This window comes from Nilaparvata lugens, chromosome X (assembly GCF_014356525.2).
Source record: "Nilaparvata lugens isolate BPH chromosome X, ASM1435652v1, whole genome shotgun sequence".
Lineage (NCBI taxonomy): Eukaryota > Metazoa > Arthropoda > Insecta > Hemiptera > Delphacidae > Nilaparvata > Nilaparvata lugens.
The window spans coordinates 72,005,324-72,025,131 of record NC_052518.1 but is presented as its reverse complement, the minus strand read 5'-3'; the positions used below and the strand labels follow the sequence as shown (position 1 = coordinate 72,025,131).

General features: G+C 33.2%; 1 protein-coding gene across 2 annotated transcripts in view; it reads left to right on the top strand.

Annotated features, from left to right (window-relative positions):
• The window catches only part of LOC111044777 (TWiK family of potassium channels protein 7), a 33,543-nt gene extending 31,478 nt beyond the window's left edge, over positions 1-2,065 (top strand). For both annotated transcript variants that reach the window (XM_039441579.1, XM_039441578.1), the window contains exon 5: positions 731-2,065. In XM_039441579.1, coding sequence (XP_039297513.1) covers positions 731-1,416 — 686 coding nt within the window. In that variant the 3' untranslated portion in view covers positions 1,417-2,065. The remainder of the gene's footprint in view (positions 1-730) is intronic.
• Positions 2,066-19,808: the final 17,743 nt, after the last annotated feature.

The window sequence follows — 19,808 nt, the reverse complement described above, 5'->3', positions numbered from 1 at the left end:
GTTTTTAAGATTTTTTATTCTTATTTTTACCTCTACTATCACGTATTAAATTATTTTACCATAATTATGAATCACTCTGTATAATAATACATTATGTATTTAATGTTAATTTGTATTATTGTTTTATTATTTGAAAGGGTACTATAATTCTCTTTTATAAATGAAATAATAGATTAAAAATACAAATTATTTTATTTTATAATCTATTACTTTATATACCGTACATTTCAAAAAAATGTACTATAGAACTATTTTATAAGTTATTTAAAAATAAGTAGTCCTGCTTACATACACTTTAAGAAGATAATGATTCTTATTTGAAAATAGAAATAAAATTATTATTCCATTCAGAATAGACTACACTTGTATGATTAAAATAGTAGACTTCTGTATTGTCAATACCGCATTAATAATGGATATTGTTAAGAAGTTTACTTCTTTATAATATATCCAAATAAAAGGAATAAGGCAGCTGGTCTTAAAGGTAGGTAATGATAGCATGAAACATGATATCTATTCATCTGCTTATTCTGGTGAAGTGGGTAAAAATGAATTTTCCATTTCAAAATCGAGCTATAACCTAAAAGGACTAATAATACTAAGATAAAAGTATAAAATATCATACGTTTCAATAGCATTACCGTACTTTTGAACCAGTTATTTCTCTTTATATAGGTACAGCAGATTTTATATTTTTAAAGTATAAAAATCAAATGATTTCTTGTTACAGGTTATGGTAGTATCTCTCCAAGAACATCATGGGGTCGCTTGATGACCATAATCTATGCTCTGATAGGAATTCCTTTGATGTTGGTATATCTCTCAACTGTGGGTGACAGCCTTGCGAAAAATTTCCGCCGCTTATATGCAAGATTCCACTGTTCGAGTTCGAATAGCAAGTCACAGAAAAAGACTGACATGGCAAAACCAGCTCTACAAAATCACATTCCGGTCGATAAGAAGTCAGACAACATGATTGATAAAATGCATAACATCAAAATGTGTGTTGCTGGTGAAGTTCATTCTCCTTATCACATAGATTCTCACCAACAGAGAGTTCCCATTTCAATAACTTTATCCGTTGTAATAGTGTACATTTCTGGTGGAGCCCTACTTTTCAACAGATTAGAGAATTGGACATTTTTGGAAGGATCGTTTTTCTGTTTCACTAGCTTGGGAACAATCGGCTTTGGTGAGCTTGTTCCTGGCACAATAGACTCCAACAGTGAGGAAATCTCTGTGTTCATTTCGTCAGCATACATACTGATAGGCATGGCAGTGATTGCAATGTGCTTCAATCTAGTGCAGGATGAAACAGTTCTGTTTGCACGGAAGGTGATGCTGTGGATGCAGAGGAATGATAAAATGACCAAAGAAGAGCCGGATGCTGTAGCAATGTCGGTTGTTCCGTCCTGACACAGGGAACCTCCCTCAGGATGCGAGACGTTGCAGTCTGTACCAAACAAGCCGCCATTACCACCGATGCTACTCACAAGAGACTTGAAGCATTACAGTCTACCTCGCAGGAAACCGACCTCTTTGCATAGTGACACACCGTTCACTCGTGCCACACCAATTCGAAACTCCACAACTGGTGCAAGAACCAGTTGTCAACAACAAACTACTGCTGTTGAGTACTTTGTGCCACGCAGTGTCAGCGAGTTCAACTTATCCATTCTGGTCGATCCTCCTCTACCCCCCTCAGCTCTAAGATCTTCCAACATTCGCTCCAGAGACAAAATGGTCACTTTTGAAGATGACCAACTGTCAGGGCAGCAGCAAAACATTAAACCCATTGCTCTTGAGGACGTTTTTATGTAGCCTCAATCGCCTAGTGTAATCTAGTATACTTCTAAGCATCTAAACATTTAGAAGAGCTAGACTACTGCTAAATATCTATATTTCGAACAGCTGAATTTATTCCAAGCTAGAGAAACGTTGTACTATTCTGTTATTTTTCCTTTCAATCTGTAGTTTCTTTCTGCTAGTTTTAGAACTGTCATACATGTAATATTTAATTGATATGACACCATATGTCTTTGAAATAGACGTTGTTTTTGACAAAGTACTGTATTTTAATAGGCCTACCGGTACTCCTAATGTTGATGTAGAAATGATATGAAGTTAATGAATTTATCATTAATGAAGTACAAATTATCATAACTGTAGTCCAATAAAATATAGTAAGAAAATATGCTTACTCCCATATATTACAATATGTCCAATAAAATATTATTCAATGAAAATCATAACAATGATATTTTTCACTCAGTATAAAGTCAGTGACTTCATCCTATACATGCTCAATAATGGATTTCATAATTTTTACTAATATTTAAAATGTTTTGTGATTTTGAAATGTTGAGGTTCCTGCTAGTTCTCCTGATTGGTCGAATTATTTTCATATTCTACACTAATAATTAATAATATTGATTGATGAAAGGATAAATCAAACCAATTTGGTAGGCCTACTCCTCCCAATACACACTTTCAAGTGTTCAACACTGAACTTGTGTAGTCCACTTATTACAAAACTAATCATTTAAATTACTAATTTGAACAATCACAATCATTCTAGAATGAAGGGATCCTACCATATTGGTTTAAAAATAAGCGTATACGGTAGCCTAGGCTATATATTTTAACAAAAACACTCTCGCTACCATTTTGTTAATCTTGAAATGTATTATATATTTTCCACGCTGTTCATGAATGAAACGACTTGAATAAGTTGCTGTCCATAACCACCTATACATCGGAAACTGTTGTAACATTATGGTCTGGCCAGAGAATTCGAACTGTAGTGCCAAAATCCCAGACTGCAGTTCTGCCAATAGCAGGCTTGTGTTTGCGCCAGCGCAGACCGTCCAGCTGTTTTGACCTTGTCGATGTCTTTTTCCCAGTCTGTCTTGTCTTGTCAGCCCGTTGTCTTGTTGCAAGACCAAAATTGTGTGTTTGTCATGTAATTTCGATCGGAAATTTCTTGTAAATAATTGTTTGAGTGTAGTGTGTGTGAATTATGAGTATAACAGTGTGAATAGTGTTAAATTGAATTAATTTGAATCGGATTTGAATTTATAAAGAATCCAGTTTGAGCTTTGTTCGAAACACAGTGTATGACCTGCAAGTTGAACACAGAATCAACGCGAAAAGGCAGCCCGGAAGCAAACCTGTCTTTTTCCCAGATTTCATCCCACCCTGAATCTGACCAAAACACCTAATAAAGGCTTCGAAGGGCAAGTAGACAAGATTGGAATCAATCTGGTGAGTTTTTGCTCTTTTGCATCGTTTTGCGATTCGCGCTCACGTTTCTCACCTCTCGGTTGCATTGAAACGAATTTATCCATCGCGATTAATTTTACTGGAAATAAACACTCGTAAATCACTTGTGAAACTTGTAAAAATACTCGTAAAACTCGTAATTCACTTGTTTCAACCAAAACTTTCCGATCGACCGAAATTTATCTCATTGATAACGGAGCAACAAAAACAACGTCTGTTCTGTTCGACTGCTGAAACTCAACTCTCTTGTCACCGTTTACATTATTTCTCAAGTGTCTTGTCCAGAAACTGTGGAAATTAGGAGTGGATTGGGACGAGAAGCCGCCTGAGTCTATCTGCACTCTTTGGGAGAATTGTCAAAAAGAGTTGCCTCTATTGTTGAAATTTGCTGTTCCACGTCACGTTGGTTTGTTTCAGGATTCCCACATCAGTTTGATTGGTTTTTGTGACGCATCATTGTCTGGTTATGGTGCAGTTATCTATGTGAAGTTGCAGAAGGAGAGCGAGGAGCCAAGAGTTGTATGGTATTATTGTGTTTAAAGTCCAAGGTAGCACCATCTAAAGTTGTTTCAATACCTCGTTTGGAGTTGTGTGCGGCACTCTTGTTGGCAGAACTCATGAACTCAGTAGTCACTATTATTAGTGAACGTTGTCATGTGTCTCGTATTGTCGCACTCTCTGATTCTACAGTCACCTTGTGTTGGATTAATGCTCCATCCGCGAAATGGCAAACTTTTGTTGGTAATTGCGTCGCAAAAATACAGGATTCTTGTATACAGGAGTGGATGCATGTTGCCGGAATTGAAAATCCCGCTGATTGTTTGTCTAGAGGTTTATCACCAGTTGAGCTTGTGAACTTTCTTTTGTGGCTCTCAGGTCCATCATGGATAGCAGAGGACGAATGTGATTGGCCCATTCGAACTCAAATGGAAGAGATAGTGGATCCACCGGAGGCGAAAAAACCGTCAGTGTTGACAGTCACAAAATCTCCTGATTGTAACAGCAATGCAATATATTCATTGATTGGTCGTTGTTTGGATTATGGTCGTCTTTTGAGAATTGTAATTCTTGTTCTCAAATTCTTATGAATCTTACCCCAATCAGAAGAATCAGATTTCGATGTTGCTGAGAGGTATCTATGTAAGGTGGTACAGAAGATACATTTTTCATCTGAATTTGTGCAATTAGAGAAGGGAGAGGATTTTTCTATGCGCCTACGTCGCCTGTCTCCATTCATTGATAGAGGTGTGATTCGCGTCGGCGGTCGTTTGTCTCATGCTGGACTGGAATTTGAGACTTGTCATCAGATGATCTTACCAAAATCCGACACTTTCGTATCGATGTTGATTGATTATCATCACAAGAAGAATTGTCATGCTGGACCTTCGTTATTGTTGTCCTTGATCAGACAGAAATTCTGGATACTGTCTGCTCGCTCTATTATTCGTATTTGTGTCTTTAAGTGTAATCGTTGTTTCCGTGTTCGACCTAGTAATAATGCAATTATTCCAAAAATGGGTGAACTGCCTGCTTGTCGAGTGTCAAAATGCAAACCATTTGAAAATTGTGGTGTGGATTATGCTGGTCCTCTGCATATTACTATGACGAGACGTCGTAATCCTTGTGTTTTCAAAGCCTACATTTGTCTGTTTGTGTGTATGGCAACAAAGACGGTACATATTGAGTTGGTATCGGATCTATCAACGCCCATGTTTTAGCTGCATTTCGTCGTTTTTTGTCACATCGTGGACCCTGTCGTGTGATGTATTCCGATTGTGGTACTAATTTTGTTGGTGCCAAGGAACAGTTGCGAAAAATATCTCAACTTTTGAACTCGTCCGAGTTTCAAACCACATTGACTAGTCAACTCGCCGAACACAAAATTGATTGGAAATTCATTCCCCCTGGTTCACCGCATTTTGGAGGTCTGTGGGAGGCAAATGTTAAATCTGTAAAGTTGCATCTGTTCCGAGTAATTGGCAATCAACTTCTCACCTATGAGGAACTGAACACTGTATTGGTGCAGATTGAAGGTGTCCTGAATTCCCGCCCACTGTGTGTACTGAGTGAGGATCCATGTGAACCGCTGGCTTTAACCCCAGCGCACTTTTTGACTCTAACACCGTTGAAATTGTTTCCCATGCGGGACGTGGACAGTGTCTCTGTGAATCGTCTCACCAGGTATGAATTGATCAGTCAACTTATTCAATCGTTCTGGAACCGATGGAGAAGAGAGTACCTGCACGAACTTCAAAGTCGTAAAAAATGGTTGAAATCACCCACTTCTATCAGTGTGGGAACGGTTGTGGTAGTTGACCAACCAAACACACCTCCATTGCAGTGGCCACTGGGTGTCATTGAGCAAGTGTTTCCGGGAAGTGACGGCGAGGTTCGAGTGGCGAGTGTTTGCCTAAAAACTGGTATTTATAAAAGACCAGTAACAAAATTGTATCCACTCCCAACTCAATAGTTGTTGTGCTTGTTGCATTTTCTTTGTGTTGTTTTTTGGTGTTGGTGTTTTTTGTTCTTTTTGGCATGTCTGGATTTTTTCCTTTCTGTGGTTTTTTCAGTTTTTGTAACTTGGCTGAAAAATAGTTTTTCAGAGGCGGGGGTATGGTCTGGCCAGAGAATTCGAACTGTAGCGCCAAAATCCCAGACTGCAGTTCTGCCAATAGCAGGCTTGTGTTTGTGCCAGTGCAGACCGTCCAGCTGTTTTGACCTTGTCGATGTCTTTTTCCTAGTCTGTCTTGTCTTGTCAGCCCGTTGTCTTGTTGCAAGACCAAAATTGTGTGTTTGTCATGTAATTTCGATCGGAAATTTCTTGTAAATAATTGTTTGAGTGTAGTGTGTGTGAATTATGAGTATAACAGTGTGAATAGTGTTAAATTGAATTAATTTGAATCGGATTTGAATTTATAAAGAATCCAGTTTTAGCTTTGTTCGAAACACAGTGTATGACCTGCAAGTTGAACACAGAATCAATGCGAAAAGGCAGCCCGGAAGCAAACCTGTCTTTTTCCCAGGTTTCATCCCACCCTGAATCTGACCAAAACACCTAATAAAGGCTTCGAAGGGCAAGTAGACAAGATTGGAATCAATCTGGTGAGTTTTTGCTCTTTTTATTGTTCATTAACTGAACAAATAACCTGGCTCAAATTGAAGATTAAATTTTGCCCCTTGTTTGTATTTGATTATTTGAATAGTAAATTACAGTCCTCTGGTAGCTCTAGCCTGAGCTTTGTTCAGAACACATTATTATCAGTTTCTAAAACTATGGGGAGGTCCACGTTATATTGGCAGTGTTCGTTTAGCAATATATGGTGTACGGTATTGCTATCCTTGTCTAACATTCAACAAAGCGGGTAGCGCTATCTTTTTCTCACTTTGCTCGGTTGCCAGATCAGCTTTTAACAATGTAGAATTAATAATTGACAAAATATTTCATCTAGATTATGAAATTATTGAAAAATATAATTTCTTGCTTGATAAAATATAATTGATTATTTTAAACGAAAACGAGTTGATATTGCATAAACCTGTATGAGCTACCGTCTTTGATGTACTATGTATACTACGTAGTATACAGGTAGGCAGACCGTCCCTTTACTCACACACACAAAATAAAGAGACTGCGCTTATTGTGTGTGTTAGTAGTAGGAGGGTCGGCCTAATCCTTCAGAGCTCATGCATGTTTGGACAGAGAATAATTCTATATGGATATCTAGCACAATACCAACCATCCTCACTTCTGCACAGAAACACAGAAAATATTCATTTGATGAAATTACCTTGTAACGTTGAAGTTCTGTTTGTGGAGATCAGACATGAGAGGTACCGTACCATTCAAAATTTTCATGACTCAATCTGATTTTTTTACGATGATGGTATGTAGGTTTAGAAATATTATTTAAATAAAATAAAAGCACGAGGTAATAGCCTAAGTCGCCCGGGGCAGTATTCAGTTTCCTTTCATCAAATATTTGGAAATCTCTATTCATAAATTATTGGGACAGTGCATAATAATGAGCTTTGAATTAAAGGGAATCAAGAGAAACTCGTGAATTAATAGATTACACACTGCTATGAAACAGCAGTCAAGCAGAAAATTAGACAGCAGTCGTTGCTTTTTATTAGCAAGCAGAAGCCACCTCGTTATCCTTCAGACCAGCTATAAACTTGAGTGTTGATAGGAAATGACATTGGGTAATACGGCAAGGCAGAACATAAGAAAGGATCTCTCTGCCAATAAAAGCCATAAAAGTAAATAAATAAAAAATAATACCAGCTCTACAATGAGTTTGGTGTGATGGACGCAAGACATGTAACTCTACTCTCTAGAAATTATTTGCAGACTACACAAAAACCCAGAAAGCTTTCAAAACAGGAACCATTGTCACAACACAAGAAATAGAAGCCTTCTTATCACGAACGTGGCTAGGAAGGCAACATACCAACGACACTTCAACCACCAAGCATCAAAACTCCACAATTTACTTCCTGTACACATTAAGATAATAGAAAACTCAGGAAAATTTAAATGCGCCGTTAAAAACTGGATCACAACAACTGGAAGACATGATAGCCTATAGAAAACATAATTTCGAACAATATGTGAGCTCACTTACCCAATGTATTTGCAGCCCCACTCTAAATTTAATGTATTACTACTACACCTGCTCTAGAACATGGGAACATGGGTTTCCCATAGTTGAGTAGGTTAATAATTTCCGAAAAAATGCAATCTATTTATATTTGTAATAAATTTCATATATTGTGTACATTTTTTGTATTAATGGAAATAAATTTATTATTATTATTATGAAGGACACTTGATTATTACTGATGGGCATAGCCTACAAATCCAGTCATTTGGTATGCTCAATTGAAAAAGGAACGTTACCTACCTTATCTAGGTAGCCTAGCTTTCTTATGAGAATCCAAATTTACCTTCACACGAATTTGAAGGAAATACAGCAAATATAGTGTCTTCTAGGTTTAGGCTAACTTGGAAATCATCAATTTTTCGGTATTCTTTTGATATTAGCATAGAATAATAAACTTAAGTATTGTTACTCTATTATATTACAAAAGGCAAACTATTTCGCAGCAGAAGTTCAAATGCAACCAGAAACTTCCAAGTGACTTATATGACTGATTTTTTTTTTCTATATTAAATGACTCTTTTTGACACTAATCAACCAAGAAATTTGTGATGTACAATTTTTAATCAGTTTTCTAAAATCGCATGATTTTTTATGAGGTATCAGGATGAATTTGGAGAATCGCCATCAATTGAGTTATTAATAATAACGGTAAGGATACGCTTTCAGAAGTATTCAATATTATACTTATTAATCTACATAACATAAGTTACATATCTTGGCCGGCCAGGATAGCTGAGACAACTGCTTTGCAACCTCCAGTCTGCTAGTGCTACCTGGTCGCGGCTTCGAATCCCGCCGAAGTCCATCGAATAGACATGGACGTTTGGTCATCTCATCATCAAATCACCTTTGCACTTATCATTACCCATGCACAAGCGAAAAGCTCATGTGGGCATCATCCACTATAAAAAAACAATGGCGGTCATGGTTTTAAATATATTGGCATGCTACCAATTTATCCTAATAGGTTGGATAGCATTCACCTATCACCTAAGGAAAGTCATCGGTTCCTAATAAGCTAATATCTTGATATATCATGAATGGATTTAATGCTTATGAATAAGAAATCCAGTTCAGAGAAAATTAAATTTTAATTTATTAAAAAATGATTGAAAAATTTCAGTTTACACCAGAGCAAATAATCATACATGGATTGAACATAGATTGAACATGATTGAGGTTACTAATATGTTTGCTCTGTTCATCAAAACAGATTCCAACAGCTCTCACAAAAACTCAGGAATTATTACTTCAAAATCAAAATTGAAATATATAACTTATAGATTAAGAATACTTATCTATTGTTTACAGGTTTCAAAACAGGCTTATGGCTTTCAACATTAAATGAGAAATTCAGCACTACATGAAAAGAAAAATTGAAATCTACATTTCATGTATGTTCAATAACATTAATAAACTTTACAGAAACATTTAGATCACAAATAACACATCTTAAATTTCAATTATTTAGGAGAATTTCAACAGAAGCCAACACTCCTAACATAAGCCAGCCATTAAAAAGTTTGAGAGAGACACGTCATCATCGATTGCCAATTGGCAAAGAACACAAGTCTACAAACATTATATCTATTGTTTCCAATAAAACTTTATTTTTTAAGTTATTATAAATTTAATTAACCGATATGTTGTTTAGAATTATTCGTTTATTTAGAAATAGAACTTTGTTACAGTGATTCAGTGGAATGTTCAACACTAGTATATATGATTAATTCCCTGTGAAAAGTTTAGTCCGTATATCGATTACACCAATATTTGCTATCAAGTTTTATTAATATTTTGAATATTGAATTGAAGATTCAATTTTAATTGAGAAAAAATGTAATATTACAAATACCCCCCTCTCAACATAAAAAATTCTACTGTTTGAGAATTTAAAAAAAAATTAACATTACATTGTAACAAATGGAAATTGTTGAAATTAAATTTGAGAACAGGAACAATTTTTTTCTACACAAACATTACATGTCAACTTATAATTGAAAATTACTATAAAAATTCATCAATAGCATTTGTTATATATCTCCAAACCATATTTGAAAGTATAGAATATCAAAATTATTTTTTGATTTAGCTTTATAATTCAAGGAAATTATCTCAACAGAAAATTTAATATATTCAAAGAATAATTATTTAAATTTTACATAAGTTTAATCGATAGAAAATTCAAATGTTATTGCATAAAAATTTAGTATGTTGAACAGAATTTTTTTAATGAATTGATGGATTGTTACATTAAATTTTTACATAAAATTGCAATAAATTAAAAAATGTCCATTTCTTTCACTGTTGACGTGGTTGATTTTTTATCGATGCGAATTTTCAAAACAGTCCATTTCTTTCACTGTTGATGCAGTTGATTTTTTATTGATGCAACTTTTGAAAACAGTCCATTTCTTTTACTGTTGACGCAGTTGATTTTTTATTGATGCGAATTTTGAAAACAGTCCATTTCTTTTACTGTTGACGCAGTTGATTTTTTATTGATGCGAATTTTGAAAACAGTCCATTTCTTTCACTGTTGACACAGTTGAATTTTTATCGATGCGAATTTTGAAAACAGTCCGTTAAGGCACTCAGTATGAATTTCAGTTAAGTGTGACTCCAGTGTTGGGCTGATCTGGATACGCGTAGACATCTATTAGCATGGCCTCATGCTTGTAGTCGACTGATGCATGCCAAGCTCGGTACAGGTGACATATGTTAGCATTGCCTCATGCTTGTAGTAGACGGGTGCATGTCAAGCTCACTCAAAGTCACGTGAATTGTGTATCACCCATACAGTGTACATTTCAGGCTTGAAATGACAATGTAACTTGTTTTTTTGGAAAAGAGATAGACGCTGCATACAGGATTAACTTAGGTGAGGATTAACTTAGGTAGGGTTTGGTTTTTTGATATTTTCAGCTTTCAAGGTTTAGAGTTCAGCATACAGGATTAATTTAGGTGAGGATTTTTCGTTTTGAATCAGTTCCTTTCATGATACAGTGACTGTTATTTGAGTTTAAAGTTGCGAACTTGGACATGGATGGCAATTACCTCCAGGTAATGAGTAGTGCAGAAGCTTGAGTTGCGTAGTCAGCAATAGGCGTAGTCATTGGCGTCGACATTGGCGTAGCATTGGCGTCGGCAATCCATTGATGAGTCACACCAGTTCGAAAATCACCCAAATGTTCTTAACACTCTTCATGGCATTCACTTGTGTTGTAGATTTTGAGATTCACGCGATAATTATTTTGAAGTTAACGTCCATGCTGTACCTGTTATTTCAATATGCTTATAAACTAAAAAGAAAAATTTGATTAGGCTACCAATACAATCTAATGCACATAAACGTTATTTACAAATATGTAATCAGTATAAAAATGAAATTTATTGTTAACATCTTATTATACAGTCAGCAACACATCAATTTTGAAATTTCTTCAAATTCAATAGAGACATTATTTACAAAAACTTTAATAAAGTATTCAATAATTTCATTTCCATTTATTCACTGTTCAAATAATAATAAAATTTGATCCATTCTTAAAAAATTTAGAGCATAATCAAATACATGTTACATAAATGTCATAACAGCCTGTATCATTATCAAAAATGCAAAAAACATCAGATCATCACAACAAAATAATTTTACTACATACTTCAATATATTCATACAATTGGTCTTCCACTTAACATCATTTCATAATACAATATATCTGCATTTCATTATCATTCCATTACCATACCATTAGGCAATAATGGTTTTCCATCTCAAAAACAATCATATACCAGCAAAATACTAATCATCAAACCTCACTAAAATTTCTACATACACCCCAGCATCCATTTTAAACGATAATTAATTATATCAAAATTTATAAAGAAAAACAGTTTTAAAATTTAGAAAAAAAGACATCAATTCAATATTCAAATTTAGAAGAAATTCAAACTTCAACTCATTTCAATTAATAATATGACAAAACGTTTACATTCAATAAAATCATCATTATTCAAATTAACTTTCATTTATCTTGAACAATTCATATTTATGGCAACACAATTCATTAATACTTTCAAATTTTAAAGTTTTTATGATTATAACAAAAGAATTTATACATCAGATTAAATTTCAACATTTTCTAAATTGAACCATTCATTTTTCATATAATTTATGAATTTGAAGACTGTATAATAACTAAAAACCATTTCAACAATATAAAAAAAATCAAGATGATAATGGGTAAATAAGTTCCCTAAAAAATACAAATAAGAGAAAAAGGAAAAATGGCTAAATAAATTCCCTAAAACAATATACACATGAGATTGATACACTTCACATAAGTGATACATGATGAAAAAATATATGGCAAGCACACAATTATTTACACTACAATGGATAGATTTTAGAAGAGTTAAGTTTCATCAACAATTAAAGATTGGGAAAATAAGCTATTTAACTTAATAATACTATTAATACTATTTTAATACTATTTCAACTTCTAACATTATTTCAGAAGAATACAAATTTAAATTTACAAATTCAAATGACTATGGACAAGATTGGTAAAGATATGCATAATAGAAGAAATTTACTAAATACTACACAAAGACAGGAAAGAATCGAAATTTGAAAAGATTAAGGGCCAAGAAAATAGGCTACAGGAAAGAAAAAAGAAAAGTGATTCACTTTCATCATCTCAGTAAACAACTTGAAACAACCTTTGAATACTAACACATCAATGGTGACTTTGTGCTTTGTTTTCTTCAAGAACATGATCTTATTCATGGGTTCATTTGTTTCAACAAAGCCATTTTGCTTACAAAAGTCGGTCATGTTCACTAGATAATGCTTTGCATACACCTTTTCAATTTTCAGTTGAAAGTTAAATTCATCAACTTGATACAAAGCAAGATTCATTTTGTTTACATTGTTCCTAACCTCTACAGAAACCTGTCTCATGTAAACATTCACTTTATTTACTGTTTTCCTAACCTTCAATTTGGCAATACTACTTTCTTTACTGTTGACTTTCAATAAAGACAACTCCCTACCTACTACTCAACTCAATTCTACTCTATTCTCTACTCAATTCTACTACCGTATTTCACTAGGATTTACTTTTTCAATAACAGTAACTAGGACTACATTATCTGAAACTTGAAATAATTGATCTTGTATCTTAAACTACTATCATCCTGCTTCAATTTGCTTTCACCTTCATGATTATCGATCAATGTTTCATGTGTATCTTTTAATAGAAGGTTTATACTAACCTGCTCTAGTCTAATGCTAGCAATTTCTTGCTTCATCTCATCAAACTTTTGTGTTAAAAACGCTATAAGATTTGGATAATTTTTAATGTTTGACATTTTGTTAGCATGCACAAATAGCATAAATATGCACATCTATTCATAAGGACTTGATTGCTCTTGAACCGACCCCACACTCAGTCAGCATTTCACCATTCATAAACCATCAAGATATCAGCCTACACATAATTTCTATAACCAGGGATTTCATGGTGTACCGTTTGGGACACATTTATTTTGTAATTCGGTCCCACCACAGGGGTTTGTGTAGCATGCTAACAAAATGTCAAACATTAAAAATTATCCAAATCTTATAGCGTTTTTAACACAAAAATTTGGCGTGCTACCAATTTATCCTAATAGGTTGGATAGCATTCACCTATCACTTAAGGAAAGTCATCGGTTCCTAATAAGCTAATCCTTTTCTAGGTCCAGAACGATGCCAATTATGTTTTTGACAGTGTAGAAATATAATTAATTAATGCAGAGAATCGGCATAGCCATTCCTCTATCTCTATCCACTGCCATTATAACGTGGACCTCACTATAGTATATATGATAAATTCCCTGTGAAAAGTTTAGTCCGTATATCGATTACACCGATATTTGCTATCAAGTTTTATTAATATTTTGAATATCGAATTGAAGATTCAAATTTAATCGAGAAAAAATGTAATATTACAATATATATTCATATTATGTATAGATTAAATGATTTAATGTATAGATTATGAGAACCTACTTATAAATCATATACCTATGTAATCATCCCGGGATTTTATGTTATTGAATTATAAAAAGCCAGGCTAGTCAGGTTACTTTGTGACACCTGTTACTTTACTCTTACGTTGCTATCAATTTCTATTACAATAAGATGTTTCAAAAAATTTCAACTTAGAGAAATTATATACTAGGTATAGGAAAGAATAAATGAGATAAATATAAATTATTCATTTATTCCTCAGAATTACAAAGGATAAATGAGAAGAACAAATCACTGATGTTTTACATTCAACTTTCTAAAACTTTAGAATACATAGTCATTGAACTATGAAATGTACAAGTTAAATTAGAGGATTAGGAAAGATACGTTTTTCATTCAAATACAATATAGCTGGTGACTATGAGTAAGATTAAATAAATTTTGAGCTGTTCTTCCCCAACACATAATAAAGAGCTTGAAAGGAGCCTACCTTATATTTATGGATAGGAACTCAAAAATTAAATTACCGTACCGATACAGAAATTTCTCTTTAAGGTGAAGAAAGAGTGGAGCAAAAACCACCTCGGAAAAACAATGGCCATCAAAGTAAGATACAGAATAATGCAGGTGAAGAATACAAGAGAAATAAAATGATAATAATGATAAATTAATCCATGAGTGAAATGGTATCGAATAGATTTAACTGACGAGCTCGATTAATTATAATTTTAATTTCCTGTCAGTTATTCACAAGGAAGTAGCAAAGGGTTGTGCGGTTAAGGGAGTATTCATTTATTTTGTTTCTGTATTGAATATAAGCCTTTTGTGCTAAATTACACTAAATTAATCCGATGAATTTATGAAAAATGAAACAAATACAAATAATAAAAGTCAAGAATTGGTTTATTATTATTTTCTTCTCTCAGAGAGAATTATTACATTTTGATGAAAAATTAAATTATAAAGATCAATATATAACACAGTAGAGCACCGATTAAACGGATTAATTGATGCAAGACAGTATACGGATAATCGATTCTAACTCTATTTTACCTTAGCTCTCAAGTTCATACGTGATGAAAACGTTGCATTCTAGCCTACAGTGCTTAGTAGTACGTGTTGTATGTAATAAGACATGTATAATATACTTAGCTTATTTCACTCACTTTCAAGTTAAGGCTGTGTTAAGGCTAAAAATAAACTTTTTACTCGTGATATTTTTCAAAGTTTTCTGATTTGTATATCATCAAGGTATCAAAATGAAAAAGCTTTCTCAGGAAAACATTATTTTTCTGATCATTACTTTTTGAAATATGAGCGCCTAAAGTTTAAATTTTTGGGACAACATTTCAAATTCGGTAAGAGATAAATCCATGAGATTTAGAGGATGGATTCTTCATGGTATTGTTGATCTAGTAAAACAAAAATTTTCTGAAAATATCAATTTTTAATAGTTATTAAATTTACTAAAAATAACTTTTAGTTGAGTTGTTTTTTGGTAAATTGAATTACTTTTCCAAAAATTGATATTTTCAGAAAATTTTTGTTTTACTAGATCAACAATACCATGAAGAATCCATCTTCAAAATCTCATGGATTTATATCGTACCGAATTTGAAATGTTCTGTCCCAAAAATTCAAACTTCAGTCTCTCATATCTCAAAAAGTAATGATCGGAAAAAAATGTTTTCCTGAGAAAACTTTTTTATTTTGATAGCTTGATGATATACAAATCGAAAAACTTTGAGAAATATCACGAGAAAAAAGTTTATTTTTAGCCTTTGCACAGCCTTAACTTGAAAGTGAGTGAAAGCTAAGTGTATACATGTTTTATTACATACAACACGTACTACTAACTAAATTGGTAAATTGAATTACTTTTCCAAAAATTGATATTTTCAGAAAATTTTTGTTTTACTAGATCAACAATACCATGAAGAATCCATCCTCTAAATCTCATAGATTTATATCGAACCGAATTTGAAATGTCCTGTCCCAAAAATTTAAACTTCAGTCTCTCATATCTCAAAAAGTAATGATCGGAAAAAAATGTTTTCCTGAGAAAACTTTTTTATTTTGATACCTTGATGATATACAAATCGAAAAACTTTGAGAAATATCACGAGAAAAAAGTTTATTTTTAGACTTTGCACAGCCTTAAAATAGAAACCATGTTGTGTAATTCAATAAGGTACGGTACAGTAACTCAAATCTTTGTACTCAAAATATTGTACTAAAACTTGATTGCGGCGGACCAATTAGCCGGTTGAAATACAGAATTTGTTAGGTTTTTAGAGGATTTCAATTTTTTTGTATCACCCATTGGACGTCTGGATAACCCGTCATCCGGATAACTGATGTCCGGATAATCGGTGCTCTACTGTAATTGCATGGAGACCTGTAGAAAAATACACTCAACTGGATTTACATTCTATTGGAATGAACCTTTCCACCATATTCCTAAAATCAATAAATTATTAGAAAGAATGATAACGCAGCTTCAGTTTGGTAGAGTTCAAATTTATGGCATTAAGAATATTTTAGGCTGAAAGCAAAAGCTCTCTAAGTTGCGATAAGATACAGGACGAGCCTCTCTCATAAGGAATTAATACTGGATAATAAGATAATCGGAAACCAGATAATCCTATCAGCAGTTTATTATTGTTTGCATATGCAAGAAATTGTGAAGATTATTTAAGTTGGACCCAAAAAATACTCAGTTTTTACGAAAATTTCGCTACTGATGTTAAGCGCCAGTGAACTGTACTAATAGTCTACGTATTAGTACTTTCGATGATCTACTTATTGTATTAATGAATGAAGAATATATCAAAGAATAAGTACATGCAATTAAATTCAAGTATTATGATATTAAGAGTAACCACAATTTCTCTTAAGAATGCTATTTTATTGTACATGAAATTAATACGAGGATTTGTGATTTTCACTTGAGATATTTTTTATAATTGGATATTCGATACTTCATTAATTTTTGAACAAGTTTTGGAGCAATTATCTTAATACTATGATTTTACATTTTTGAGTATTTTTATGTTGAGTGGAATCCCGAAATGGTAATAGTTTAGTACTATAATATTCTGCCTTTGGGAGGAAAAAAATACTGTATTTATGGAACTGTAGGTGACTAGATAAATAATTTTCCAACATTTAGTGCTGGTTGCACAACAGCCGGTTAAATTTTACCCGTGATTAATTAATTACCCGTTATTAATTAATCACGGGTAAAATTTAACCGGCTGTTGTGCAACCGGGCCTGAGTGTTTACTGACAACAAAAGTACTGACTACAAAAAATGGTGAATAAAAAAAAACTGTTGACAAAAATATGCAAATTAGTATCTCAAGTCAAAATCAGAAGTGTTGAAATCACACTTAGCAATGAATCAAGAGCTTCACATCTTTAATGATTTTAAGGAGAGATAAGCTGATCGGAATCTAAACATAATTCATAGTACTAAGGGTAGATAAGTATGAATAGAGAGAAAAGAACAATACAGAATATAATAATAATTATTGTTTTTACATGGGACAGGAAAAACGAATTACATTCGCGAAGCTTACGGCAACAATTATTACAATATCATACAGAATAGTAATGTTCGTTATTTGATACACAGACATAAAAAGTGAATCTCTAAAATATCAGATGAATAGATTGATTAAAAATGTAATCAGAATTTATCAAACATCAATGATTACTTCTATTTATTTAGAATTTCAATTATGGCTGTAGCGCGTACGTTGTACTTTTCCCACATTACATACATTATTAAGGCATTATTATAGTTGCAACAGTAACAAGCAATCTGTTTTATACAATTTTGAATTTTGATCTACATTGACACTTCAAATAAAAACAGATGAATGATTCTACTGTTCCAATACTCCTCTACTTGTAAAAGCAAGGTAAAATTACATCATGGTAGAATAAATTATATCAGTAATTAATCAAACTTTTTGGGAATGATAAATCTAAATTCGTGGACTATCGCCAACTGCCTAATTCGTGGACTAGACTTGTAGGCTACTATTGCATGGGATGATGAGTAAACTAACCGTTTTAGGTGTTTTCCGATCCATCTTTAAGTGAGTGTGAACATATTCTCAACTATAAACTACAAATTCGTGGGACAACTCACACGTGATTTTTACCACAAAAGCAATACGAAACCAATGTAGTAAGTCAGCTGCAGCTTTACAATTATTATTTGCGACGTTGCAAAATTAATATAATTGAATATTTGTTAACAACCGAGCTTCTGGAAGCGTCCATAGATTTCTATTCTCATTACAAATAAATCTATGAATATCAATCGACGAACTGAAAACTTTAATAAATCAAAAACGGATCGAATGTAGGGTACCTAGTACTTGTAATACAGGAATAAACTCACGCAAGCTAGACCTTCATAGCACCACTTGATATGTACCGAATTCACCCGTCTATACTTTAAGGCATATAATACAGGAATAAGCTACTTACACTCTTGCACACTACCTAAAAGGCCTCCAACAGTGAAATGTTTGTCATTTTGTGAGCTGACAGACAGTACAGTTCAACACGTATATTCTTTTGTTATTTTATAGTCTATAAGTTGAATAGTAATCAGTTGACCGAGCTTCTTGTAACAAACAAAAGAACATATTAACCAGGGTTTTCAAGCCTGTCAATTAGTTGTCTAATAATTACTTTGATCTCTGTAAAAAATACTATCTCGGGGATGAAACAAACTCAGGAATGCAGATAAGCAAGAATCGAATAAATGAGGTGGGGTCTGATATAGATTCAACGGGTATAAAAGCTGACAATCCAGAATCTGAATGAATGTAGAACCCAGATATAAGCCTCAATAATTATATTTTCCTACAGTTACCTTGAAAAGTGGCCATTCCTGCACTGATTACAGAACGCAAAGAATCACTTTTCCGCTCTAGTGCGGGAAAAAATTTTTCTGCACTACAGATTTGCAACATGGCAATACAAAATAGTTGGTGGGTTATATGGAGGATTAATGCACGAACACAAACATTCAGTTGGTAACAGTGACTGTGGTTAGATTTAGATGAGAATCATTTCAATGGCTACCCTACATTTATGATAAAATCCCAATCTAGAAATCCAAAACAAGAATAATATTCATCTAAATCATAATAAATAATCATCGTTTACGAATTCTCATAATTTAATAATAAATAATAGTTCTTTTCTATTTATAATTATTATTTCAACTGCAAGCAATGACAAAAGTAGCAAATATACATTAGAAAATTCGAATTTTGAGGTTAAATGATTACCGTTCGATATCCATATAAATAAAAAAACATAAGAATACTACAATAAATATTCTCTGTTGTCTATGTTATTTTTATGAATATTTTTCAGTTTACTTTGAGCATTTTTCTCGGTAATTTGGGCAAACGTCTAAATTTCTGAATCCTGTTTCTGTAGTTTTTAGCTGGATGAAACAAACTTAGGTACGATTCTTCCCGCTAGGTCGCGCGCTTGTCGGTTCAGCCATCTTGCAGCTTTTGTTCAGCCATCTTGCATCCCAATCAGCTTTTGGCGTGTATTTCGAATGTGAATTTTTTGTTCTATCTGTATTATTTCTGATTCTTGAATGAATAAAGATGAGAACTTTGGCTGAGAAATTTCAACTTCAATTGGTTTATTAATTTTTAATGAATTAAGGTTGTTATTAATAACAGCACCACACACACAAACATTTGATGGATTTCAGCCATCATTTTACCCATAATTACCTACTTTTCATATTCAATGGTAACTGTAGGAAAAATTTAATGTGAAATACGTGCGCAAAGTTCCTC